The sequence below is a fragment of the Rhincodon typus genome, chromosome 17 (assembly GCF_021869965.1).
Source record: "Rhincodon typus isolate 14 chromosome 17, sRhiTyp1.1, whole genome shotgun sequence".
Taxonomy (NCBI): domain Eukaryota; kingdom Metazoa; phylum Chordata; class Chondrichthyes; order Orectolobiformes; family Rhincodontidae; genus Rhincodon; species Rhincodon typus.
In genome coordinates this window covers 34,644,210-34,672,004 of record NC_063348.1, presented here as the reverse complement: position 1 = coordinate 34,672,004, position 27,795 = coordinate 34,644,210, and the positions used below count along the sequence as shown (strand labels likewise).

Sequence of the window (27,795 nt, the reverse complement as noted above, 5' to 3'; positions counted from 1 at the left end):
CTCCCTACCCCACCCACCTCCCTATTTTCTGCATATAAACTGATGTTTTCCCAGACACCATCAGTTCTGAGGAAGGGTCACCGGACCCGAAACGTTAACTCTGTTTTCTCCTCCACAGATGCTGCCAGACCTGCTGAGCTTTTCCAGCAACTTTGTTTTTGCACAATTTTAACATTTGCATTTATTCATGATGCAAGGAGGTTTTGAATTAGTCTTCTAGGTATGAAAAAAGTTAAGAACTTCCAGGATTTTCAGAGGCCATTTTGAATTGTATTTAAATTTGTCATGGTGTTGGCACAGGAAGAGTTAATTCTTATTTTTTTTTAAATTAACTACCTTTGCATTAAATCTGATTGTAGGTTCTAGGATCTGATCCCAGGATGAGTGAGACACCAGCAATAGTTCTCCCAGACATCACCAGCTCTCCAGACAGGGAGTTGGATCAAACATCACAGATAAGGTAAGCGCTGTGGAGCCAGACATCTGTGGAAATTCTCCTGAGTGCTGCGACTTTTGGTGAAACTCCACATAAACAGCGTACAATCCGGAAGGAACTCTGCAGAAATTGCCAGCCTGTTTTTTTTTTCCTCCCTTCCCTCTCCTGAAGATAATATCGTTACTGAGCCCCTGTGTGAAGGTTGTCAGCAATAGTTCAGTGACCAACCTAAGCTCCCACTCATCATTTTACTCTCACCTCTGAGGGAGCAACTCGTGTATTTGGATCACACTCCAGCAACCTGACCACATAATCCAGGCTGACATTCCCAGTGAGGTAGCACTGGACAGTTGGAGGGCGCATTGAGAGAGCACTGAATCATTGCAAGGGCAGTGCTGAGGGAATACTTCACTGACAGAGAGACAGTACTGTGGCAACACCCACCACACTGTCAGAAGGGCAGCACTGTGGGATTGCTAAACCTTCAGATGGATGAGTTGATGCACTGTTAGAGCTGTTGCCTTTTGGATGCACTTTTAAACCAAGCCCTGTCAGTCATGTCAGTAAAAGATCCTACTGTGCAATACAAAAGAAGAGCATGAGATTTAACTCTAACCCCTGGCCAATAGTTATCACTCAAACACATTATCTGATCATCACTCATTGCTGTTTGATTCAGCTTGATAATAGTCTCATCTGAGTCACAATGCTGTGGGTTCCAGCCTCACTCTAGGATCTAAGAGCAGATGATCAGTATTGATATTACATCCTAGATGTTAAAGATACCGTCCAGTGTGGTGTCATGTAGGGAAATCATATTTTTTTTGATCAGCCATGATCTAATTGAATGGTGGAGCAGGCTTCAGGAGCCAATTGACCTACTCCTTGTTCAGAGCTGAGGTAGGGTTGAATCATTTAAGGTTGAGTCATTGTTCAAACAAAATGACTCTGTATGTTTGAACGACCTATTCCGAGAGCAGGATGTTTTTCTGTCCCCACTCTCACACATTCTCTCCCCACATCCCGTAGGAGTGTGACTGCTCAGTGATCATGTTTGTTGTCTGTGAGAGCTTGCTGTGCACACTTTGATTGCTCGTTTTCCTGCATTACAGAGTGACACAATTCAGAATGTTACTTTGGGGCTGGGAAGTGCTTTGGATGCCCGATGATGACGAAAGATAGCGTAGGAATGCAAGTTATTGTTCTGTTCATTTCCTGACATGCCTTCAAAAATCACTTGTACCTTATGGTCAAGCAGCATCAGAGGAGCAGGAAAGCTGATGTTTTGGGCCTGGACCCTTCTTGGGGTCTAGGCCCAAAATGTCAGCTTTCCTGCTCCTCTGATGCTGCTTGACCTGCTGTGTTCATCCAGCTCTACACCTTGTTATCTCAGATTCTCCAGCATCTGCAGTTCCTACTATCCCTGTACCATATGGTCGCAGTTTTACCACAACTACCTACTTTGTTGGGCCTCTTCAGGGTAGTTTTGAATCACGTTTCAGACAGATCCTGTTAAAGATTTCACTCTCCAGAAGAACTCTAAACTAAATGAAGTTTTGACAACTTTCACTAATGCTTGTTTTTAATCTCTAGATTATTCAAAACTAAATTTAAATCCTCAAATCAGTGTGGTGGGTTTTAAACTTTCTGGATTGATAATCCAGTGACAGAGCCACTTACAGTGCTTTTCAAAGTTTGTTGCGAATGTGATTCAATTGTACTCCCAATGCAGTGCCCCAGACACCATTGTTATCGATCTGTTTTCCCCTTCTCCTCCTCCTTTCCCTCTCCGCCTTTCCCATCCTCCTCTCCCTCCTCCCCCATCACTCTCCAGCCCTCATCCCCTTCTACCTCGATTCAACTCCTCCTATGCCCACCCCCCTCACCTCCACCCCACCCTGTTATGAGAACGAGGTACCTGGCATCCAGTCACAGCCAAGAGCTGATGGTGTCCACCCTCAGCTGTGTTCCCTGCTATCCCTGGCCATGGTGTCTCAGTGGTTAGCACTGCTGCCTCACAGCGCCAAGGACCCAGGTTCAATTCAACCCTGGGGCGACAGTCTGCGTGGAGTTTGCACATTCTCCCCGTGTCTGTGAGGGTTTCCTCCGGGTGATCCAGTTTACTCCCACAGTCCAAAGATGTTCAGGTTAGGTGGATTGGCCATGCTAAATTGCCTGTAGTGTTCAGGGATGTGTAGCTTAGATGGGTTAAAGGGGATGGATCTGTGTGGGATGCTCCAGGGTTGGTGTGGACTTGTTGGGCCAAGGGGCCTGTTTCCACACTGTCGGGATTCTATGACCTATGATCTATGATCTATTCTCTAGATGTAAAATGCAATGAAATAATGGCTCAGACAACACTCTAGATGGGGCATTGAAATGTTGGTCCAAGTTGGACTGTGCCATTTCATTGGCATTAGCCAAACTAGCATTATCAACTAAGGTTTTTGAGAAGATTTGTAACTCAGGATGCGGTTATTGACTTGTTCTCTGAGCTGGTAAGTTTGTTCACAAATGTTTCATCACCATGCTAGGTAACATCATCAGTGCACCTCCAGTGAAGCCTTCAAACTTATCAGCTCGGCAAGCAAGTCAACAACTGCATTGTCAGCTGAGTGATACAGAAGTTAGTGACATTAATTTGAAAGGAGGCAATTACTGACCAAAAGCTTCCAATCATTTGTGGAACTCCCAGGGATGCTTTGGGATGAGGGGATCATCACTGCATCGTAAGTCATCTAAGTATGACATTGGAGTCCAATGAATGCATTGGACAGTGGAATGGTTGAGGTGGGTATGAGATGGAAAGTGGCCTGGAGGGCAGCAGGCACTCCTTTTTGGATGTTATGTGTTGGTCTCTCAGCGGGCGCGACATGTTCACCAAGTTGGTACAATGCTGTGTGTGACCAGGGGTGATGTGGAGCAGAAGATGGGGCTACTTGGGATCCAGTTCTGTAGCTTGTATCTGCTGTGGGGATGGCTTCCAGTATTGTCTGGACAGAGTGAGCTGCACTATCCTGGCAAGCTGTGTTCTAAATATACTGAGGAGCTGGGGAATTGGAGCAATCTTCATGAGGAGGAGGATGAGGTCATTGAGCTGCAGAAAGCTGTCCTTGTGCTTGTCGAGGCTCAGCTGCATTGAGTGCTTCAGGGCAGGCAGAATGACTGACCTGATTCCAGTATCCGATGCTAGCTGGGTGCAGAGGAGCATCATGGACTGTCACAGTCATCATTCCAGCATTTATTTTGCATTGTGGGGGGCAAACTGGAGGCTGTATTCATTTCCTTTGTGCTTCCTTTTGCTAGCTGTTAATAAAAGCTTATGTTTGGACATGGCCAACTGCTTGACAGTGATGTTCCCCGAATGGATGATGACCAGATGCAAGTGCCCACTGTGCGTTGGAGAAAGATTAGCAGGAACTCAGAGAGGTTGTTTAGACAGGATGTATCTAGGGACAGGTAAGGTGTGGTGTGCTGTAGTTTGGTGGTTTGAGTCTCTGCACAGCAACTCTTCAAAGATGGCACGGGGCAAGGTGGCTAGTCTTTCAACAGATTGTTCCCAGAACAACAGGCACTATGCGTGATAAAACGATGATAGAATTGGATGTCAGGAATGGCACAGAGGCAGAGTCGGTATTTACTGAGGCGTATTTGGTAAAGTATGGTGAGAAATCCCACTGGGCCTCGTGGTAAGAACCTCTCCTACAAGGTAACCCACTCACACTTAACCAAGTGTAAAATTCAGCCCAATGGCTTTTAGGATCCAAATATAAACATTGGGATTAATGAAGGAAACACTCATGCTGTCCATCCTGCACTCATCATTCATTCACTCACTGTTAACTCACACATTAACCCCTACTTGCTCACTCAGTCAGCATAATCTCACCTAGGGAGGTGATGGCCTAGTGGTATTATCACTGGACTGTTACTCTAGAAACCCAGGTTATGTTCTGGGGATCTGGGTTCAAACCCTGTCATGGCAGATGGTGAAGTTTGAATTCAATAAAACTCTGTCATTAATACTTTAATGATAACCATGAAACCATTGTTGATTGTCAGGACAAACCCATCTGATTCACTAAGGTCCTTTAGGGAAGGAAACTGCCATCCTTACCTGGTCTAGCCTACATGTGACTCCAGACCCATGGTGGATGGCTCTTAATTGCCCTCTGAGTAATTAGGGACGGGCAATAAATGCTGGCTTGGCTAGTGACAGCGAGTTAAAAAAAAACTTTTCCTTCCCTGATATTGATTCAGTCTGCCTGGCATTTATCTCCCTCTGCATTTGTTTATTTATTATCTCCTAAGGTTTATTCCTTCCCTTCCCCTCTTCTTGGTGTTTCCACCTCTTTTGCATATTCCCCCTCCCCCATATATTTATTACCCACCCTGCCAAATTGAAGTTCTACTTCAGATAACAAATGAGGACCCCATTAAATTTACACCGCATGAATTTTAGATTTTAATTTAGTCTGAACATTTTTCTTGTCCTTTGCAGATCCCATAGTCCTATTCAGAGACGGTCCAGCCGGAACTCCAGAACTTCCTTCTCCTCAACAAGTTCCCTGACCTCTGTTGGTAAAGTATTGATCAGCACAGAGATTCCTGGTTAACTTCATATTATACTTATTATATTCACTTATTAAAGTTGTAACAATTTTTTCTGTATTCATTTTTCACACAGATTAGCAGGGTTTTGACTCTCCATGAAAACTGAAAGAGCTGCAGATGCTGTAAATCAGGAACAAAAACAAAGTTGCTGTAAAAGCGCAGCGGGTCTGGCAGCATCTGTGAAGGAAAAAACAGAATTAACGTTTCTGGTCCAGTGACCCTTCCTCAGAATGTTCGGGTCACCGGACCCGAAATGTTAACTCTGTTTTTCTCTTCACAGATGCTGCCAGACCTGCTGACCTTTTCCAGCAACTTTATTTTTGTTTTGACCCTCTGTTTCTGACTCTAATTCATTCTTTCTCAGCCTCTGTCTGTCACTGTATCTCAGTCACTCTTCTGTCAGTCAGTTTGTGTCCCTTATTTTGTATCTTTCCTCTTTTGTCTATTGCTCTTGGTCATTTCCTTCCTCTCTGTCTTTATCTATCTTTGCCTCTCTTATTTACTTTCTCCAGTTATTAATTTGCAACTAATTTTTCTGTCTTCATTTTTTACACTGATGTAGCAGGATTTTGACCCTCTGTTTCTGACTGTTACTTCATTCTTTCTAAGCCTCTGTCTGCCTCTCTATGTTTTTCACTCCCAGTTAGTTTCCCTACATTGTTTTATATTTTTCCTCTCCTGTCTGTTGCTCTTAGTCTCTTCCTTCCTCTCTCTTTTTATCTATCTCTGCCTCTCTTGGTCACTTTCTCCAATTATCCATTTCCCTCTCTGTCTTTCCCTTAATTTCCACCTTCTTTCTCTGACGTCTCTGTCGCCCTTTCTGCCTTCCTTTTGCTGCCTCAATTTCACTCTGTGTCACTGTGTTTGTTTCTCATTCTGTTTCCTTCCCGTTTCACTTTTTAACTTACATAAAAAATAATTGTGGAAGGCAACAATATAAATCACAGCATTTCCCTCAGTGAGCCTCAGAGCAGGGAGAGATAAACAATATGAGCATTTTCTCAAAGCTGTGGGGATCTTGCACATTGAGGAAAACCCAGGTCATATGTCCTTCAGGCACTTAATTGGCCACTGTTGGGGCCTCCCCTATGGCCCCTTCTAGCACAAGTCTCATTTACCAAGAGCTATTGTCAATCAGAGGCTAGCAACTTGTCATTGCTACCAGTAGGAGCAGTGACTGCTGGAGGCAAAGCTCCCAGCCAATACCAAGGACCACAGGGGGACCCCAGGCCATAGGTGAGTTTTGGCAGGATGGGAACCTTAGGGTGGGGGTCAAGATGTGGATTGCAGAATGGGGTTGTTGGAAAGGGATGGGGATGGTCAGACAAGTGGTTGCTTCCAACAGCCATTCCTCTGACAAATGCTGGGACCATTTGCCTGAGCACAGAGCGCCTGATAATAGCTGACTAGTTTTGCTGGGCGATCTTTCAAGGCCATGATAGATTTGTGTGTCTGTACAGCCTCCTTTTAATCCCTGAGTTACCATGCAGTTGAGGTGGGCTTAGAGATATTAGGTGTCAGTTGACTCATTAATGAGGCTGTTTGTGACTCTTTGCTTGAACCCAAGATGAGCTTCCAGCCCAGTATCCATGATATCTCTAAGACCACCCATTTCCACCTCCATACATTAGCTGACTCTGCTCCATATCTCAATTCATCTGTTGCTTACATTCTCATTTGCACCTTTGTCACGTCTCCTATGCAGTCCTAGCTTACCAGCTAAATTTTACCGTCTTCAAGTCATCCACAACTCTGGTGACTTAATTTTCACCGAGTCCCATTCTTCAAACACCCTGGTGCTGGTTGATCTACATTGGTTCCCAGTTAAGCAGTGCCTTGATTTTTAAAACATGTATCCTTGTTTTCAAATCCATCCATGGCCTTGCCCCTTACTGTCTCTCTGATCTCCTCAAATACCTTATGTAGCTCGATGAATAATTTTGTTTCATGGTATTCCAGTGAGATACCATGGGTCATTTTATTATGTTAAAGGCGCTGTATAAATATACAATGCTGTTTTTGATTGAGGTTGTGTTACTGATTGATGTTTCTTGTTTTTAGATGGTGATGGCCATATCTATGATCTAGTGAATGACAAGTTACCAGAAGTGCAGCTTTCAGATGAAGATAAGAAGAAAAATGCCGAACTGCTGGAGGAAGCAAAGAAGATCAGTGAGAGGTTTCTCACGCGTCGCTGCCGCCGTTCCAGAAACAGCACTTCTGACTCTCCGCCAGGTAAATAGGGCTCCTCATAGCTACAAGAAATCACCTTGACCATCTTGTTCAAGTGGTCACAGAGTAAACTTGTATCTACACTCTCAAACCAAACACTGCCAGGACAGGTAAAGCATGCAGTTATATACAGAGCTGGTCTCCCTCTACACTGTCCCCATCAAACACTCCAAGGGTAGGTATTGGGGAATAGTGGGTATATGAATGTCAAAGTGTGAAGATTGTGAGCTGAAGGATATCACTAAGATTTTGAAACTCTTTTCTGGAGACCCAAAGAGCCAATGGAGTCTATCAGGAGTTTTGTACAGGTAGAACCACTACAGGTGAACACTATGAGTTCCATTTAGGGAAACAGGTGACATGGAACTGTGAGAATGTGTAAAGCTAGACGGATGGAAAAGCAGAAGTGTAAGTCATGTCTCAGTGGGTAGAGTCACTCTTCTGAGTTAAAAACTTCAACTTTCATTCCAGAGCCTGCAGCCCAAAACTCCAGGCTGAGGTTCTGAGTGCAGTACTGAAGGAACACCGCACTTTCATCAGGCTGTCTTTTGGGTGAGATTTTAAACTGAGGGCCTGTCTGTCTTTTCAGAATGTAAAAGATTTCACCACAACATTTTAAGAACAGCTGGGAATTCTTCCTTGTGTCCTAGCCAATGTTTAATTCTCAAAGCAGAGTAAATACAAAAACAAAATGCCTGAAATATTCAGCAGGATAAGTACTATCAGCAGAGGAAGGGCAGAATTAATATTTTAGGTTGATGATGTCTCTAAAACAGATCATCTGCAAATCTAGTTGTCTCTATTGTACATAAATTGGCTGTGGTCCTTCCTATAACAGTGACAGCCATTTAGAGGTACTTAACTAACTTTAAAGTGCTTTGGAGATTGCAAAAGGAAGTATAAAAATGCAACAGAACACCAGTCTGAAGTTGGGAAATATTTCAAAAATCAACTCTCAGTATTATCTCTGTGTGACAAACATAAAAACAGGAGGAGCTCCTTGAAATTATTTCATTGCTTAATTAGATTGTGACTGATCTGTACCTTTGTACTAAATAATGAGAATAAAAAGCAGATGATTTGATAATTGAAAAGAGTTAATCACAAACAAGTGAGAGTTATGTTCCTGCTAACAAAGTACAGATGCTCTCTTTTTCGAAGTGCTAGTAAATAGCTGTTTCTGCAGTTGGTCCTTGTCTGCTGAATTCATGCACTTGCCCATGGTATATCTGCATGACATTTTTCCTTTTATTGATTGTAGCACTCACTCCATCACGGACACCAATAGCTTCCCCGAGCCCTTCCAGAAGTAACTCTGTGACCATACAACCACAGATTGGTAAGTATGCAGAGTCATTGCATGTGTTATCAGGGAAAGTTTGTTTAGAACATCATAAACTGAAAGGTTTCCAAACATCTCTTCCTGTTTATGTTTAATTATCCTTTTCATAGAATCATAGAAAATTACAACAAAGAAGGAAGCCATTCAGTCCATTGTATCTGTGCCAGTTGACCAGGAGCTATCCAGCCTAATCCACATTTCAGTTCTTGGTCTAAAGCCCTCTCTTCAGCAACTGTTCCTCCCTGTGGCACATCTGCATACAGGATTCCAGACAGCATGTGTCTGTGAGCTATCCTACTAAGGCAGGAGGTGGAGAAGTATCGTCATGGGCAAACCCAATCTTGTCTTCAACAAAACAACCACAAGCATCTTTCCAGTAGTGGCCAGTGTACAGTCATTGTCAAAATATAGAAACATACAAAATAGGAGCATGAGTAGGCCATTCTGCCCTTTAGGCCTGTTCCAAGATACAATCATTCACTTTCACCCCACACCCTTTGATCCCTCTAGCTCTAAGAACTATATCTAACTTCTTCAAAACTAGAAACAGAAACCATGACTTATCTCCAAGGCCATGAAGTAGTGAAATTTATTAAAGCAACACATTCCTGTCGCGATAGATCAGTATATTGCACAGATTGCTCCTCATTGTATGTAGCAGGATGTGTACACACTATGAAATTTCCTCTTTGATTGGTCATTCTTCTGGCATTTTCAATATTCATTGGACATCTCTGTGTATGAATAAATAATTACATTTAAACATTCATTCCCCCCACCATTGTGACAGTGTCAGCAGTGTTTACAATCTCCAAGATGCTTCACATCAAATTGCCAAGGTTGCTTTGACACCACCTGACAAACCTATGACCCCTACCACCAAGAAGGAAGGGTCAGCAAAGACAAGGAAACACCATTGCCTTCAGTTACCTACCATGTCATACACCATCTCGAGTTGGAACTATATTGCTATTCCTTCGCCATTGTTAAGTGAAATCCCACAACTCAATCCCAAATGGCACTGTAGGTGTACTCACATCAGATGTCGTCTGCAGTGGTTCAAGGATGATCTGCTCAATGGCAATTAATAATGGCCTTTCAAGTGAGATCTACAACTCAGTAGTGAAAAAGGAAAAGAAGAAAAATGCTGACACTGTTCCACCAGCTTCACAAAGGAGATACTGCTGAGTTTTGTGCAGGTGTTGACTGTGGCTCAGTGAGTAACTCACCTCTGAGGCTGCAGGTAGTGATTTCAAGTCCCGTTTCAGATTGTGATTCAAGCTGACATTCCCGTGCACTGTGGAGGTGTATTCTTTTAGATCAGACATTAAACCACTGCCCTGCCTGCTCTCTAAAGGGGTTTAAAAGTTCCTGTGACACTGATTTGATGTAAAGTTGGAAAGCTCTGTTTGGTGCCCAGGGGCCATTTTATGTCCCATATAAAAATTATCTGGCCATTATCACATTACTGTTTATGTTGTGTGTAACTTAGCTCCTAATTTTCTACATTATAACAGAAACCAAATTTCAAAAGTAATTTGCTATCTGTGAAATGCTTGGGTCGTCTTAAGGCTGTGAAAGGTGCTACAGAAATGCAAGACCCTCAGTCTTTCTTTATGCTTTCCAAAGGGAGAAAGTCTCTGATCTTTTAAAGTGTCATGAGAGATCTGATGTGAACCATACCCACTGATGTAAACAGTGTAATGATTCTATCATTTGGTTCAGATCCATGCACTGCAAACTGTGTAGGAACAACGGTTGTGACTTCAACTCAAGCAGGGGAGAAACCTCCTCCATCATCCAACAGAGAGAAAGAAATGAAGGTAAAATCAATCCAAACTTGCAATGGTACAGACTCTCAGGGAATTGCTGAGGTTAGGGGGAATACCGTGATGAGTTCTTGTCCCATTCAATAACAGCCTACAAATTTTCTACCAAATTACAGCGTGTTTTGATTAGAATTAACTGGGTCATAAATCTAAGATCAGGCTTCACCTTTGACCTGGAGATGATTGGAGAATAGTAACTTTGATGAGTAAACATCAATTTGATGTACATTTCTGTGGTGTACACAGCAATTCTTATCTTCAAGCATCAGGAATAATCAAGCGGGCTAGTGAATGTCCTGAAGACACAGTTTAAATTCAGCTGATGGAAGTTAACTTCAATTCATTAAAACATTTGGAATTGAAATCTAGTTGAAAGTTGAAAGTTGAAAGGATTGGTAACCATGAAATTACTAGATCGTCGTAAAAAGCCACCAAGTTCATTTATATGAAGTTTGCCATCCTCCATGTAAGTCCAGACTAACATTGGCTCTTAACTGCTCTCTGAAATGGCCTAGCAAGTTTCTTCATTGGGCAATTAGATGTAGGCAACAAAAGCTAGCCTTGCCAGCAAAACCCACCTCCCATGACAAAGACTTTTCAAAATGACAGTGCCATATTAGTATCCTAATAGGTATAGCCCAGAGTGATTAGCATTCATGAGAAAGTTCTTCTCACAGTCACTCTATTGAGTTTTTATTTTATATTATGTTTGAAATTAAAAACTAAATTTATATTTTGGCCTGATTGATAATTGTATTCTCCAGAAATCATTTGATAACCTGTCAATTCATTAATTAAAACATATTGCATTAAGTATGAGATTATATCTAATAAGTTATGTTGTTAAATTTATGATAACTTTCTATATAAGAACTGCCGTGAAAAACTCTGGATTTGATTAGGTGTCCATAGAACATGAATGCTGTATTTCCACCCAACTATTGCTTATACTTGGTCTTGTGGTGGGTGTGGTTGTTGTACCTTCAACCATGCTCCAGCTCACATACCCTTGCCCTATCTCCTGCCTAGCTCACCCACCTTCCACCCTAGCTTACACCTACCATGCACCTCCCTCTCTAACTCACACCCAGCTTCCATTCCAATTCACATCCAACTCTCCCTGTTCATACGCAACTCTCCCTTCTTCTTGCACCCATCTTTCCCTTCTCATACCTGCTGCTACTTCCAGTTCCTACCCACCTCTTCCCATCTCATGCTCATTCCTTCTCTCCTGCTCACTCCCAGCTCTTGATCTCGCTCAAATTCTACTCTCAAGAATCTCTCTGCAACCTCTTTCTCACTTGCCCAGTCTTATTGTAATCAGTTTCTAAATTATGCTACTTTCCCTGCTATCCCATTCTCAATACCTCTCTGTTGTGCTTTTCTTACTCCCCTCCTTTAAATGTTGCAGTTGGTTTATTTTGCTGCCTCCCTGCACTTTCCTTGACTGGGTTTAACAGCTTATTTGATGTGCAGTGGGAGAGGAAAAAACGGTATGACTCTTTGTGAGAAGAGACTCTTAGCTTAACAAGATGTAGTATATTGTAATATAGCAATGAGGTACAAATTACATTTGTAAGTTAGACATTGTTGCTAAGACTGTGAGCAGACCTAGGATATTCATGCATCATAGGTGACTGAACCTGGACTTTGGTGATTATTAGGAAAGCAATGTTGGAGGAATTACTTGAATCTTTAATATTTCTCTCACTCCATCCACATCCAGCTCTTGCCACATGGTAGCTGTTTGAGAAACAGCCATGTTTCCATCCTCACCAAGCCAATGTGTCCAAGCTACCTCTTCTGAATTCTCTGTTGCTGTCAATGTCATGTTTTTCCAGAAAATGGTGCCTCTGTAATCTTGAATTGTTGATATCACACTCATATAATTTTAACATATTTGGCACAAGCACACTATTCCTGGAAGACTTCAGTTTTCATATTCAGCTTTCAGGAAAATAAAGCATTTGCACTAACAAGAACAGCAGAGTTCTGTTTGTTCACTTCCTGCATTAATGCCCAGGCTACTTAATGCATCAGTACCTACCAGTTGACCAGCCATTCTGGTGTAATTGTTGCAGTGTTTTGCTCTACTAAATAAAGTCCTTGCCCATCCTGTACATACAGGTCTAATGAGAACAAGATGCTACAGCTCACAGAACAGACCGAGGGAATAGCGCTGTTCCATGGTGTGTACGATTCTGTGCATAAGCAGGGAGAGGTTCGACTGGTTTAATAATGCCCTTTGGGGCAGGAAGCTTATCTTTCTTGCTTATTCTGGTGTGATTCTGTTCTCACTTTGACTCTTAACTTCCCTGTGAAGTAGCCTAACAAGCCATCCAGTTACAACAAACCTAAGCAACTAGGAATGACCATGTATCCTGACCTTGCATGCAATGCCATACCCAAAATTTTTTAAACATCCCTGTTGTACTTGGGTCATTTTCCTATTACCAGTGAGCAAAGTATCTCAGTTTAATAAACTTAAAAACATAATTAATGTAATCTTTAGCAAGAGATGGTGAAACCAAATTTGTCACTTCTGTGGGATAGACATAGCAATTATGACTTTTGGATGGATTTGCATGCTGTAGCTCCAGGATTCATGTCTCTCCCGACAGAGAGATTTATAGGTTTTTGATGCTGTCGTCATCCTTGGAAGTAACCTTCATACTTCATCAAACAACCCTTTGAAGGTGGCTGGACAAGATCAAAAGACTGTCTTTAAAGCACCTACAACACTCTGAGCTTCATAGATAAAGGCATAGAGTTCAAAAGCAGGGAATTTGTACCTTTATAAAACACTGATTTAGCTTCAGCTGGAATATAGTATCCAATTGTGTGCACCACACTTTCAGAAGGATGTCAAGCCCTTGGAGAGGCTGCAGATAAGATTTACCAGAATGGTTTGAGCAATGAGAGACTTAGTTGTGTGGAAGGCCCAGACAAGTTTGGTTGTTCTCCTCAGAGCAGAAGCAAAATTATAAAGGTTTTGATAGAGTAAATAAGGATGAATTATTGCCAGCAGATTGGTAGCCAGATGACATACTTATAAGATCATTGGCAAAAGAACTGGTGATGACATTAATGAAAATAAATTATGTAGCAAATTGTTAGAATCTGGAATGCTGTGCCCAAAAGGGTGATGGAAGAAAATTCAACACTAAGTTTCAAAATGAGATAGAAGGACAAGCTTTTACAGGGCTGTAAGAAAGAGGGGAGGAATGGGATTAATTGGATTGCATTTTCAAAAAGCCAGTATCGGAAAAACAGGTTAAATGGCCTCATTTGGTTTTGCATCATTCTATGAAAAGGACATTTAATTTTCTCTATTGAGAATCCATGGTTCACCTGGCAGAATGTTACTACAGTTAAGAATGGCAGATATGGTTTAATCAGGGATTCGTGATCCAGAGGCACAGAGCTTGGGTTTTAATCACATAGAATCTCAGGGGAAAGGAATGGTAAAGAAACTAAGGAATTTCACATCTTTGAAGTGCTGGGAAAGAATAAGCTACAGTACAGTTTGATTTGAACACAGTGAGAATGCAACCTGGAGGAAGTGTGTAAGACTTAGGCCTTTGTAGAGTGTATGGAATCATTTAAAAGTTTGGTAATAAGGACTAACTTGAACACAATTCTCAGATTGAAACGAAACAAAGAATGTGGATGCTGGGGATCTGGAACAAAAACAGAAATTGCTGGTAAAACTCAGAAGATCTGATAGCATCTGTGGGGAGAAAGCAGAGTTAATATTTCAAGTCTGGTGACTCTTCATCAGTTCTGCCAGTTCTGCTTTCACCAGTAATTTATGTTTTTTGCCTCCCAAATTGAAAGTAGTGTGAGAGATCTATTAGAGGCTGTGGAAATGGGGAAAATACCTGAGACCATTTGGATAGCTTTATGAAAGACCAGTCACACGCATCACAGGTCTGAATGGGTTTTTTCTATGCAGTGCATGATTCTAAAGGAGCTGCTGACACCAAAACTATGGATGAAGATAAAGAGTAGAGGCACCAGAAGTAAAAGTCAGATTTTGTGGAGAACAAAACGGCATAGAAGTATAAAGTAGGAAATAATGCAGGAATCATTGGTGGAGTCTCATTTCCTGTCAAGGCGGTTGATAGGATCACAGGGATTGCAGCTCGAAAGTTGATATTGATGGTTATTGCAGTATATTAGGTTTCCAACACCATTTCTGTTGATTTCAAGGCTAGAATAACTCAGAATTTATTGGGCAGAAATTGGAGTTTTTGAAAATTGTGAATAATATTTATTAGGTTGTGAGCTGTAATCTAGGGACTAGTTCTTAACCACTTAAGATTACTTGGAACATGCTGCATTAAGTCTTTGTACTTGCAACACACCACCTTGGTGTCACAGTAACCTTGCTTTGTTTTGGTGATATAATATGTCATTCACTTATAGCTTTTGGAAGTCCCTGGCACAAGAGAACAGGACATTCAATTAAATTCTGAGGTTAGTTCTGTCATTATATTAATCATTTAATTCTGGTTTCATGAGCAATACTGTTTTAAGACTGATCTTTTTTATCCTAAACTATTGTATTAGAAACACACCAGAAAAATATCTCCGACCAGAAAGAAAGTGGAAGCCAGAAAGTTATCCCCAGCACCAGTGAGTTCCCAAGTCCTTCCTTCTGCAAAATTTTCAGAGGCATCAATCCAACCGGTTTTACTGGGAACTGATGCCTGTAGAGAATCCAAGTCAATGGAAAAGAGTGACCATGTCAAAGTAAACCTCAACATAGATTCCAATGGGGCAGCACATGCTTTGGGTAGTCCTACAAAGCTGGGAACTCCAGAGTACAAGCAATGTCCTTTAAGGCCCTCTCAGCTTCCAGTTTCTGAATTAGCCACTCCAAAGCCTGCCCCTGAAAACACAGAGCAGACTGTTCCTCGCTCCAGAATGCCCTGTAGGGCTGAAATCAAGTCGTTTAGTTCACAGCCTCTGTTGCGTGCCGTTTCCTGGGAATGTCTGGAGGTCGATGAGGAACTAAGCTCACCGCCACAATCACCACCCAAGGCAGAAGAGAGATTTGGATTCAGTGAAGTGTTTGATGCCAGTCAACTGAAAGCATCCAACTGCAAAGACTTATCTGTGCAACCGAAGATGCAGAAACTTGCCAAGCTCCGAGAGGTAATATTGTCGCTTGTTAGGAAGGCTTTCCACAGAGAAAAGCCTTGCATGCTTGCTGGGGCCTGTGCATATTCCTTTAAAGATTGTCGAGGGTCTATCATATATGCTTTCCACTGTGATCTTGCAAGCATGACATAAACAGCAAGCAAAACTGGTATTATCTTGCCTTAGTCCAAGCGCACTTTGCATGTGTTTCTTCTGACCTTGTCAGCTACACCATGCTATTGTTGCTTGACAGGATACAAATGATACAAAGCATAGAATGTACTAAAGGAAACCAGAAAGATTTTCCATTATTGCTTCCTCAGAGTGCTGTTGTTCACAGCTGTGAATAAGAGCTGCCTCTGCAAGAGCTTTCAAGCTAAACTGATAAACATTTGTCATATATTAAAAATCATGTATCAGTGTGCATTTTCTGTCTGCCACAGCTCTGTCGCATTTTGGTGCCATACTTTTCCCATTATCAGTCTCAGTGTCTGTATTTATAATGGGAACAGTGTATGTAAACTAGTCACGCAGTAATTAAACCCACCCACAAATGATGGCACTCCAGTGCTGTCGTTTCTCGCCTGTCAGCTTTCAAATGTCTGCAGCAGAGAATGTTCTACACTCGAACCAGCTTCATACCTTTGCTCTGCAAAATGCTGTAAGTTTGAGTTTTTTGAGTATAAAGTATAAGATGAATGTTAGTAAAATGAGGAGAAAATGCTTTACTTTAAAATGATTGTATCTGAATCAGTATGATCAACCTTTTGTACATTAGATTTGATTTGCTATAATTAATTTATAAACAAAAATACTGCAAGGACATTTTAGGATAGTACATTTTTTGGGGTTGGCAGGTGGTTCAGGGAATTCAACAAGTAAAACTTAGTTTTTCTCCTTAGTTAATAACATCACTTACGCATCTGGAACATTCCATCTGAAGTGATAGTGGAAACTGATTCCATAAATAATGTTAAAAGAGAATCAGGCATATACCAGAGGCTGGAAAGTTTACAAAGTTATGGGCAAAAAAGTGGGATTCTAGGACAAAACAGGACTGCTTGTTCCAAGAACTAGCAGACATACAAAGTGCCAAATGGCCTGATCTGTTACAATTTCTTATAATTTTATTTCTCAGGGGCATCTCAAAGTACTTTAAATTAAATCAACTGTTTTGAAACAGTTATATTGTTGCTAATGTTCATTAAGTGAAATGTACATTACTCAGTCCCCTACTATACTCCTTATACACTCACGACTGTGTGGCCAAATTCCACCCCAACTTCATGTACAAGTTTGCTGATGACATCACCTGTGACAGGGACTGTAGTTCAAGCGCCGAACTCTTTAGCCACTTTAGAACTAATTTTTATGTGGAAGCAAGTCATCTTCGATCACCAGGGACTGCCTAAGAGGGAGACATTAATTATGCACCTAAGGCTCATAAGACCTCCTTTGTCCCCTTGTGGGGTGACTTGTGGATTGAAATCCAGTGGCTAAATGAGCTAGAAACCTCTGCCCTCAGAATCTCCAACACTCAACTAATTGGATGGTGTGGGCCAGAGAAAAGTCACCTCATTTAAATGGCACTGGAGAGCTCTGATAGTCCTGGTGAGAAACCTTAGGCTGTTAGCTTGCTGCTATTCTGGTAAGCTTTTTCAAGCAGTGAGTTGACAGGCCTTTGGAATGTCCTGCCTGAGAATGTGGTGGGATCAAGGTCAGTTGAGACTTTCAAATGGGAATTAGATCATTACCTGAAAAAAGCAAAAAAATTACATGCTAACAGGGAAAAGACAGTGGAATGACTATCACTGAACCTCTTCTACAGAGGGCCAGAACAAATGCCTCTTTCTCCTATAAATATTCCATAAGTTAATAGCTTCCCTTCCTCTCTCTCTCTATCTGTCTCTCATGTGTCTGTGATCCTTTATCTGTATTTGATTTATATGTCTAATTTTTTTTTTTATGTGTTGTTACAATTCTGATGAGAGGAGTGAGCTGGTAATGAAACCCCACTACTTACCAGGTATAACTAACTGATTTATTTGGTATCATAATGGTCAGTTTGTCTCTCTTTTGTACTCTATCCAGAGTCAAAGAAATGTCTACCAGGCTTCTTTAATGAACTCAAAGATAATACATTAATTACAAACAAGACTTGTTCTTTAAACAAGCAACAAAAATGGTTAACAACTAAACTATTCAGAGTTAAACCATATTCCCTACTTAATCCCAAACACACACATTCATGCACAGGCATGACAACAGAGTTCTGAAAATTGTGTTTGGAGAAACAAGTGAAGAAAACAGCACTCCTGTGGGTTAAGGGTACAAATGGGTTGACCCCTCACAGTTCCTTTGATTTACTGTCAATAAGATCTGATTGAAATGTTGCACTTTAATTGGAAGGGTGCACTGATAATCCTACCTCACATCGTCCCATGTAGATCACTAAAATGACCAATTTGCTGACAGACTAATATTCAGGAAAAAAGCAATTTCTCTGGTTTCATCATTAACAGAAAATAACTCCATATTTCAAATCTACTACTATGCAACTTAAACTATACCCCTTCAAAAACCCCAAACACACACAAACATTCATGAGTAAAACAGACAAAAGACAAACAATTTGATGCATTAACATTGAGTGAAAAATAATGTAGACAGAATAAACAACATTCTGAAAGTCAAAAGTCTAGCATTCTTGGTTTTCTGTCTGTTCCCACAGTGAGGGAAAGAGCGAGAGAGAGAAGGATGTTTACTGTCTGCAGGCTGCAGATGCTCTCTCTCTGCTGTTCTGGCATTTCTCATCTCATTCGTAGTCCTTTGCAGATGAGGATGACTCTCTTCCACTCTCAGGGTGAGTCCATACGTGGCTGTACAGACTGATGCAGATACTGCAGGCTCTATTACACTTGGGGCAGAAGGTGGTCATGGAAAGGGATGGTGGGGCAATGATGTGGCACAGGACTCCTTTTGTTATTTTTGCCTGGCTTCTACTTCTTGCCAACAGCAAGTCTCAAGGTGCTTGACACCTTTCCAGATGCTCTTCCTCCACTTTGGACAGTCTTGTGCCAGTGATTCCCAGGTGTCTGTGGGAATGCCGCATGTTGCCAGTGGGGTCATGAGGGTATCACTGAAGTGTTTCCTCTGTCCACCTGGGGCTTGTCTGCCATTTTGAAGCTGGGAGTAGAGAACCTGCCTGGGGGAGTCTCGTGGTGGTCATGTGGATGATGTGCCCAGCCCATTGTAGCCGATCAAGGGTGGTCAGTGCCTCAATGCTGGGGATGTTGGCCTCGTCGAGGATGCTCATATTGATATGTCTTTCTTCCCTGCGGATTCGCAGGATCTTGCACAAGCAGCATTGTTGGTACTGCTCCAGTGCCTTGAGGTGTCTGCGGTAGACAGTCCATCTCTGAAAGCCATATAGGAGGGCAGGAACCACCACAGCTCTATAAACCATGATCTTGATGTCAGATCTGATGTTGTCCTCAAACACTCTTTTCCTCAGGTGGCCGAAGGCTGCACTAGCACACTGGAGGTGATGCTGGATCCCTTCATCAATAGCTGCTTTGGCCAATAGGACACTCCCGAGATATTGGAAGTGGTCAATGTAATTTACAGCCCTAAAAATAAACAGCTCAGTCAATCAGGCAGAGTGTTCTTAACTCAAAAGACTCGGTGTCATTCAGTCTCAAATTCTCCACATCACTGGTTCAAAAAAACAGTATTGTTTTGCACAGCTCAGAAATATATAGCAATTGTTTTTCAAGTTGCAAAATTCTCCTGGTATTTCAGTTGTATAGCAATCCAACTTCCATTTCAGTTTATAGTTCCAAAAATATGTGGTCTTTTGCAACTGACAGTTACAGAATAGTGGAAAATCTTCAGACCAGAATTCAGATTCAGATGGAAAACGGTTATGAACATTTATATATAAATTTGTTTTGCAAATATTTCCCTGAAAGATCTTTCAGCTGGTTTTATTTTTCCTCTTACTGACAGAGAGAGAAAGCTGTACATTTTTTTCAATTACACACATCTAGGTCTGTGAAAACACCCAGCAACTTCAGGCCAGAGGTTATTGCTAGGCACTGACCAGCTCAGATCTTAGGGTCCTTCCAATTCTGTTTGCCTAGCAATTAGACCATAAGACCATAAAACCATAAAACATAGAAATAGAATTAGGGAATTCGACCTACTGAGTTTGCTCTAGCATTCAATCATGGCTGATATGTTTCTCAGCCCCATTCTCCTGCCTTCTCCCCATTATCCTTGATCCTCTTATTAATCAAGAACCTGACTATGTCTTAATTCCATTCAATAACTTAGCCTCCACACCCCTCTGCAACGAGTTCCACAGACCACCCTCTGGCTGAAGAAATTCCTCCCCATCTCAGTTCTAAAGAGTCATCCCTGCACTCTGAGGCTGTGTTCTCCTAGTACTGTAGGGACATAAAATCCACTTTTTTCTCCTAAACTCTTTTTAGTGGACTCTTCCAAAATTATTTGCTTTTCCAGTAAACAGCAGATAATCCCTATTGTATCAGAGATAGTAGGAACTGCAGATGCTGGAGAATCTGAGATAACAAGGTGTAAAGCTGGATGAACACAGCCTTCCCCTCCCCCATGTCTGATACCCCCTTCCCCTCCCCCATTTCTGATGAAGGGTCTAGACCCGAAACGTCATCCTTCCTGCTCCTATGATGCTGCTTGGCCTGCTGTGTTCATCCAGCTCTACACCTTGTTATAGCAGATAATCCCTAGTTCTCTTTGATCTTTTGACGTTTTGTATCCAAGAAATCACATGATAAAGTAACTTCAACCCAAAAACATCTAAACATTTCATATTCAGTTCCATATTTCAGTTTTTCATAGTCCATTAATGTATATATTTCTTACAGTGTGAACAATTACCCTCTCTGCTCTTTCACATTGTCTCTCCCTATCTTTTTTCTCCCTTCCTGTCTGTATCAGGACCTTTCTTCCTGTCTCTCCTTGCTGTTAAGCCCATCCTGATCCTTCGTCCCACTCTTACATTTTTTATTTTATTATTCCCTGCTCACTTTTCCCTGCCTTACCATTCATTCTCACTGCCTCTCTGTCTCTCTCTCTCTCGCTCTCTCTTCCTCTCCTTCTCTCAGTTCCATTTCTCTTTCTCCAATATGATAGTCATTCCTGTGAAGCACTTTGCCATGTTTTATATGGGAGCTGATAATTGCAAGCTGTTGTTGTGGTTAGTTAGATTGTAATTGTCTTGCAAACAACATCTTTTCTGCTGGAGTCTTAGAGTAAAAGGGAAATTGCCATGAGGTATTTTGTCCCTGCAGTGGCCAATCTATTTGTTTGATCCAACAGTCAGCTTTATTGGGAGGTGCAACAGCAGTTTGTGAGGCTACATTTTTATTGAACAAGGTGAACTTGATGGATCTTTCTCAATATCCTGTTGGTGGGATTTGATGCAAAAGATTTAACCTTGAGGTATCATTTTTGCAGCAGTCAGTGCTGTTCCTTTAGCAAATTATATTTGGGAAATATCCTACATCTCTTGATTTTTGAGTTGCATTCAATATATGGTGAAGAATAATGTGTGACAAACCACCTGCTTTAAAAGCTAAGGTAGAAATGTAATCTGACATCATATCTGCTGTGCCTCACAGCTTCGTGTACAGTTTATAACCTGTGAACCTTGGAGAGTTAATCGCAATCAATAATGTCTTGTGGCTAAAACATAAAAACCATGGAGGCAACTGTTGCATTTGTGTGATTTATACACTGGTCTTTATGGTAGTTGTAAGGTGTTTTACAATATTTGTGGGATTTTTTTAAATCAAAAGATGCAGCATTTTAGTGAAATCCTACAATAGCCATTTTGCCTGGCTGAGAATCGCTTCCTGTGTGTTCAAATGCAACCTCAATAATTGCAGGAGTAAACCAATCTCCAGTGTGAGACAAGTAAAAGGTTTCTCTTTATTTAATCAGGAAAATAAAATGATGAGGAACCAAAACCTGTCAGCATTGAGATTACCGGATCTCAGTGAAACAATCGAACAAGACAGAGGTAGGAGAAAGCAGCTGAATCAGGCACAGATTCTTGTGTATGTGTGGGGTTTGGGATGTGTGACTCTGTCTGTTTGTAGGTGGACTGTGTGTCAGAGATTGGGTGCATGTATGACAGTTGGAGAATGTTGGGAAGGGCTGTATGTATATGTGTGTATGTCTGTGTCTGTGTGTGATGGGGCATTGTGTATGTATGTGTTGGGAGTGTATGTGTCAGATGGTTGTTGAGGGTGTTTAAATGTGCCAGTGTGTGGTGCAGTGGTTTATTTTTGTTTTGGGGTTCCATGTCTATCTTGGAGTCTTAGGGCTTGGCAGTGGCTGAGGTTTGTGTGTGGGATTTGTGTGGGGGTGGAGTAGGTTTTGTGTGTATGGGGGTGCAGGCATGGTTTGGGTTTTTTATTGTGTGTGTTAAACAGTTCGAGCATGTATTGATAAATAGCAAGTATGTGCTTTGAATTGCAGCAGTGTTGCTGTCCAAGCTCCCAGACTAATGGAAAACATTCATTGCCTCTGTGGGGGTAGAATCAACTGTTATATAAAAGACGTGAGCTGCATTGAGTTAGATACTTTTAATTTCTTTGCCCATTAAACATTTAATTAGTTTAATTAATTTTGTCACTGAGCTTACTGGCCCTGAGTTTAACCCTGGGGAAACCAGAGAGCAAACAACTGCAGGGCTCTGGCAGCATCACAAATTGTTTATCACTTGCATTATTTCACAAAGTAAAAGACGAAAGATGCTGGAAATCAGAAACAAAAGAAGAAATTGCTTGTAAAGCTCAGCAGGTCAGGCAGCATCTGTGGAGAGAAATAGAGTTAACTCCTCCTCAGAACCTTAGTTTGACAAGGTGTTCCTCTGCTGCAGTCAAACTGGGGAAGTTTAAACCTTTTTCTCTTGCCATTTAGAAAGTTCTAACAGCTCTTGGAAACTTTTTCTGAAATGTCTTTAAGGTCCGTCTCCTACGCCCTGCCCAGCAGCCGAAGGGAGTAAAGGCAATTCTGACATCACGCCAAATATCCCAGACTCTCTGTTGAGGAAGTTGAAGGTTCACAGATCACTGCCTGGAGGGTAAGGTTACAACTTCTGAGTAACAGCTCAGTTCTCAAATCTCTACCCCCTTCACTCTCTTTATTTCCACCTCTTTTTGTTTCTTTCTCTTTTACTACCTTTCTGCCTCTTTACCTGCCGCACTCTCTTTGTCTCTCCCTCTGTTTGTGTCTTACTGTCTATCTTGTGTATGCTCCATCACACTCTTGTTTTCTCTTTTTTCTCTGGATCTTCATTTCTCAACTCTTTCTCTTACACCTTTATCTCTTACTATATTTCTCTCATTTCCTTTCCTCTGATCCTTTCTCTGTTTCTCTTCCTGACCCTTTCTGCATTTTTAACTCTCTTTCCTGGTTACACTGTCTCTCCTAACTCTCTGTCTGACTCTGTCCCTTTGTCTTGCTTTTTGACTCTCTCTCTCTTTCTGTCTCTGTCTCTGTCTCTTTCTCTTTCTTTACCTCTCTCTAAGCTCCATGGATCCTTTTCCCTTATGTCATCCAGCCTCCTTTCTGTCTTTCTCTCCATTAGATCTTTCAGTTAGGTGTCTGCCCATCTGTCTCATTCTCTCTCTCTCCCTTTCTCTCCTTTCTGTTTCTCTCCTTCTTTCCCTGACATTCCACAATCTAATCATTTTTCTGCTTGTCATAAACTTGTGTTTGATACAAGTGGAATGGAAGAGTTCACTAGTCCTGCTACTGACTGAATTTGTGATCCACCAAGTTAGCAGGCAGGAGACTGATTTCAGTGGATTTAACAAGAACTACAACAATAATTGTACTCAGACAACAGAGCTATACAATCTATAAACCTGAGCAAATTTACACTTTAAAACAACAGTAGCTAGCATTTATGAAAGTATCTTTAAATAATAATAAAATATCCCAAGGTACATCACAGGAGCAATATCTAACAAAAATTAACACTGGAGGCTAGATATAGGAGAAAGGATGAAGGATATGTTAATGGATTTAGATGAAGATGGGTGGCAGGAGGCTTGTGAGGGACAAAAAGCTAGTGCGACCAGGTAGTTGTTGAGTTGCCAGCTGTGGTTGGAGACATTTTTGTATGTTTGATCAAGTGATATTCTAACCATCTGATGCATAACCATGTGATGGTTAATGACATGCCCCCTAGAAATGTTATTACATTCAACTTAGAAAAGTTGGATTCCCTGTAGTGAGTGTTTGTTGTGTGAAAAATTCCAAAACGAGGAGGCCTCCCATGAAGAGGGGATGTCATGTTTGGTAAGGAGAAGCTGAAGAATGCCCCCATTTTAAAGATTCCCATTTCACAGCCTCTCTCGATTATTGCAACTTTCCATTCTCTCTTCTATTTGGCATGTTTCCAATCCTTTAGGAGGTTTATGTCCCCAAGCCTAAAGAAGCCAGTAATATCATAAACCAAAGGTTAGCTGGGCTGGAGGTGAGTGCATCAGGGGAGGGGGATAGTAGTGATGCACTCGAACAGGAAGTGTAAATCTTCTTGGCTGACAGGGCAGGAATCCTTGGATCCAGGAAATTACTGGTCATTCCAGAGCCATTGGCAATCCCAGTTGGGCTAAATGGTCTGTTTCTGTGCCACAGTGTCTGTGTAACTTATATTTTTCTTTTCTTCTTGCAGTCTGCCTCCCCTGACTGAGAAGGAAGTTGAGGTGGGTCTATCTCATTTCCCTGCTGACAGCGGTTTGCACTGTGCTGGTTGTAACTCCATTAAAACATCCTATTCTCATCAAAAATATAAACCGACATGAGTACAAAGTCAACAAGTCTCCCATCGAAGGCCCTCTCAGAGTCTCCCGTGGATCTTTATGACGTATCTGTTTGACTGAAGGTCAGAGGGCAAATTCTCAAGTGTAGAGAGTACTGGCTTCAAGTCAGCAATAACTGACTGACTCGTCATTGCTGAACACAATGAAAATCCCAGAACTAAGATTTAACAGTCTAATTTAATCCAGACTTAAATGAGTGATGTATTTAGCAGATTCTGTACAACAGTCCCATTGTCCCCGAAGTGTGGGATCTGAATTTGATGGGCACATTAATGGGATGCTCCAGGATAATGACTATAAGGGCAATTTACATGTTATAGGGCCTTTAACCACAAGAAATGTTGCTCCACGTAGCATAGTTAAACACCAGGTCAAAGAGGAAGATATTATGAGAGATGGCTAACAACTCAGTTGATTGCAAAAACAGAGCACTGCGAATGGTGGAAATCCAAAATTAAAGCAGAAAATAATGTAGAAGTTTTGGAGAGGTTGCAAAAGAGATTTACCAAGATGTTGCCTGGTTTGGAGTGTATTAGCTATGAGGAGAGGTTAGACAGACTTGGATTGTTTTCAGTAGAGCATCAGAGGCTGAAGGGTGACTTGACAGAAGCATATAAAATTACGAAGGGCGTGCATATGGTGGATAGTCACAATCTTATTCTCTAGATGGAAATTTCAAGTTCTAGGGGGCATAGGTTAAATGTGAGAGAGGGAAAGTTTAAAGGAGATGCGCAAGGCAAGTTTTTTTTATGAAGAGAGTGGTAGGTGCTTGGAACACGCTGCCAGGCAAGGTGGTAGAAGCAGATATGATCACAATGTTTAAGAGGCATTGATACAGATATGCAAACAGGCAAGGAATAGAGGGATGTGGGCTGTGTGCAGGCAGATGGGATTAGTTTAGAATGGCATTACAGTTGGCATGCACATGGTGAGCTGAAGAGTCTGTTCCTGCACTATACTGTTCTATATTCTATAAATAGCTGGTAAAATTCAGCAGGAAGAGCAGGAAGTAGCATCAATCCAGTTATCATTGTCCTGGAAATGGGGTAAGGGAAAGGGCCTGAATTTTATTTTCATTTGTTCAAGGGTTATGGGCATCACTGGCTAGGCTATCATTTATCGGCTATCCCTAGTAGCCCTGAAGAAAGTGTACTTAGGATGTAGGGACAGCCACAGTGCTGTTACCCCAGCAACAGTGAACGAATAGTGTTATACTTCCAAGTCAGATGGTGTGCAGCTTGGAAGAGAACTTGGAGAAAGTAGTGCTCCTACTTGTCTGTTGCTCTTTTCCTTCTTGGTAGGAGTCATTATTTTAGAAGATGTTGTTGAAGAAGCTTAGTGAGTTGCATCTAGTGCATAGTACATACTGCTGCCACTGTGTTGGTGGTGAAGGGAGTGAATATTGAAGGCAGTGGATGGGGTGTCACTCAAGTGGGCTGTTTTATTTAGATGGTGTCAGGCTTCTTGAATCTTTTTGGAATTGCACTCATCCAGGAAGGTGGGGAGTATTTCATCAGACTCCCGAGCTGTGCCTTATAGATGGTGGACAGACTTTGGGGAGTCAGGAGGTGAGTTTCTTGACATCAAATTCCTAGCTTTTGTCCTGCTCTTGTGACCACAGTATGACTGGTCCAGTTCGGTTTCCCCCAGAATGCTGACAGTGGCGAATTTAATGATGATTATGCCATTAAATGTCACAGAGAGATGGTTAGATTCACTCTTGTTAGAGTTGGGCAATGCCTCTTACTTATGTGGCACATATGTTATTTGCCATTTATCAATCTAAGGCTGGATATTGTCCAGGTCTTTCTGAAAATTGTCACAGACTGCTTCAGTATCTGAAGAATTGTGAATGATGCTGAACATTGTGCAATCATCAGTGAACATCCACACTTCCAAACCTGATAGAGGGAAGGTCATTGAAGAAGCAACTGAAGGTGGTTGGGCCTAGGGCACTACCCATAGGAACTCCTCAGTGGAGAGTTTTCCCCCCAGTTCCTCCGGGGCTCCTGGATAAAGCTGCCTTGATGTCAAGGGCAGTCACTCTCACCAGACCAAGGACTGGAAAATAGAATGTTCACATAGCCCACAAAGAGACCCAGCTGATCTGCAATCTTGTGGATACCATAGGATCTTTTATTTAGATGAAGGAAGTGGAGTTGAATGAGAAGTTGTTCACAGTGAGAAGAAGTTTAGCCATGCAGAGAAGATTGATGCTGAAGCAACAGGTTAGACCTCTGTTCAAGGCAGACCATCTTGATGGTGGTTGGATTTCATTGGTGAAGAGGAGTTGGTTAGGATAAAGAAACTGGAAACTGATAAAAGCCATAGTTGAGCAACAGATGTAGAATTTTCATGGAATCCCTGCAGTGTGGAAACAGGCTATTCGGCCTAACAAGTTCACACCGACTCTCTGAAGAACATCCCACCCAGACTCACCCCCTACCCTATCCCTGTAACCCTGCATTTCCCATGGCTAATCCACCTAACCTGCACATCCCTAGACACTACAGGCAATTTAGCATGGCCGATCCATCTAACCTGCAGATCTTTGGGACTGTAGGAGGAAGCCAGAGCCTCAGGTGGAAATCCATGCAGATATAGGGAGAATATGCAAACTCCACACAGGCTGGAATTGAACCTGGGTCCCTGGTGGTGTGAGGCAGCAGTGCTAACCACTGAACCACTGTGTCACACACTGTGCAGTTAGCCAACTTGTTTTGCTGGGCTTGGTCTGTTCGCTGCTCCATTGTAGATTGGAATTGATGACGATCATGGAGAACTTGGAACCCCATGTTTAATGTTGTGACATCCCAACTAAAACATTAAGAACATAGGCAGACAAACCAGGGTGAAAAGACGAGAGTTGAAGTGGAGCTGGAGCATGGTGGTATTTAGTATGTCGGTGTTTATGGATGCGGCACTAGAAATCGTATAAATCTTTTCACTGTATGGTGGTCATATCTTTGAAAGTCATTCTGGTGGTAGTTAATTGATTTGATTTCATTGCACTTGAGATAGATGTAATAAAAGTCTAGCATGAGTTGCAGAATCTATATTTCCTATCTCTACCAGTTTTATTTTGCACTAGAAATATAGTTTAGTTTAGTTTATCTTTAAAAATAATGAAAATATATTTTAACATAATAACAAATTAACAGTCCCTTTCTTGGATTACTTAATATTTGAGAGATAGTAGGAACTGCAGATGCTGGAGAATCTGAGATAACAAGGTGTAGAGCTGGATGAACACAGCAGGCCAAGCAGCATCAGAGGAGCAGGAAGGCTGACGTTTCGGGCCTAGACCCTTCTTCAGAA

General features: G+C 41.7%; 1 protein-coding gene across 2 annotated transcripts in view; it reads left to right on the top strand.

Annotated features, from left to right (window-relative positions):
* The window catches only part of mrvi1 (murine retrovirus integration site 1 homolog), a 103,306-nt gene that overhangs the window by 41,884 nt on the left and 33,627 nt on the right, over positions 1 to 27,795 (top strand). For both annotated transcript variants that reach the window (XM_048607007.1, XM_048607008.1), the window contains 10 exons: positions 360 to 460; positions 4,938 to 5,017; positions 7,112 to 7,285; positions 8,544 to 8,621; positions 10,350 to 10,447; positions 14,882 to 14,932; positions 15,026 to 15,613; positions 21,584 to 21,662; positions 22,613 to 22,730; positions 24,330 to 24,360. In XM_048607007.1, coding sequence (XP_048462964.1) covers positions 360 to 460; positions 4,938 to 5,017; positions 7,112 to 7,285; positions 8,544 to 8,621; positions 10,350 to 10,447; positions 14,882 to 14,932; positions 15,026 to 15,613; positions 21,584 to 21,662; positions 22,613 to 22,730; positions 24,330 to 24,360 — 1,398 coding nt within the window. The remainder of the gene's footprint in view (positions 1 to 359; positions 461 to 4,937; positions 5,018 to 7,111; positions 7,286 to 8,543; positions 8,622 to 10,349; positions 10,448 to 14,881; positions 14,933 to 15,025; positions 15,614 to 21,583; positions 21,663 to 22,612; positions 22,731 to 24,329; positions 24,361 to 27,795) is intronic.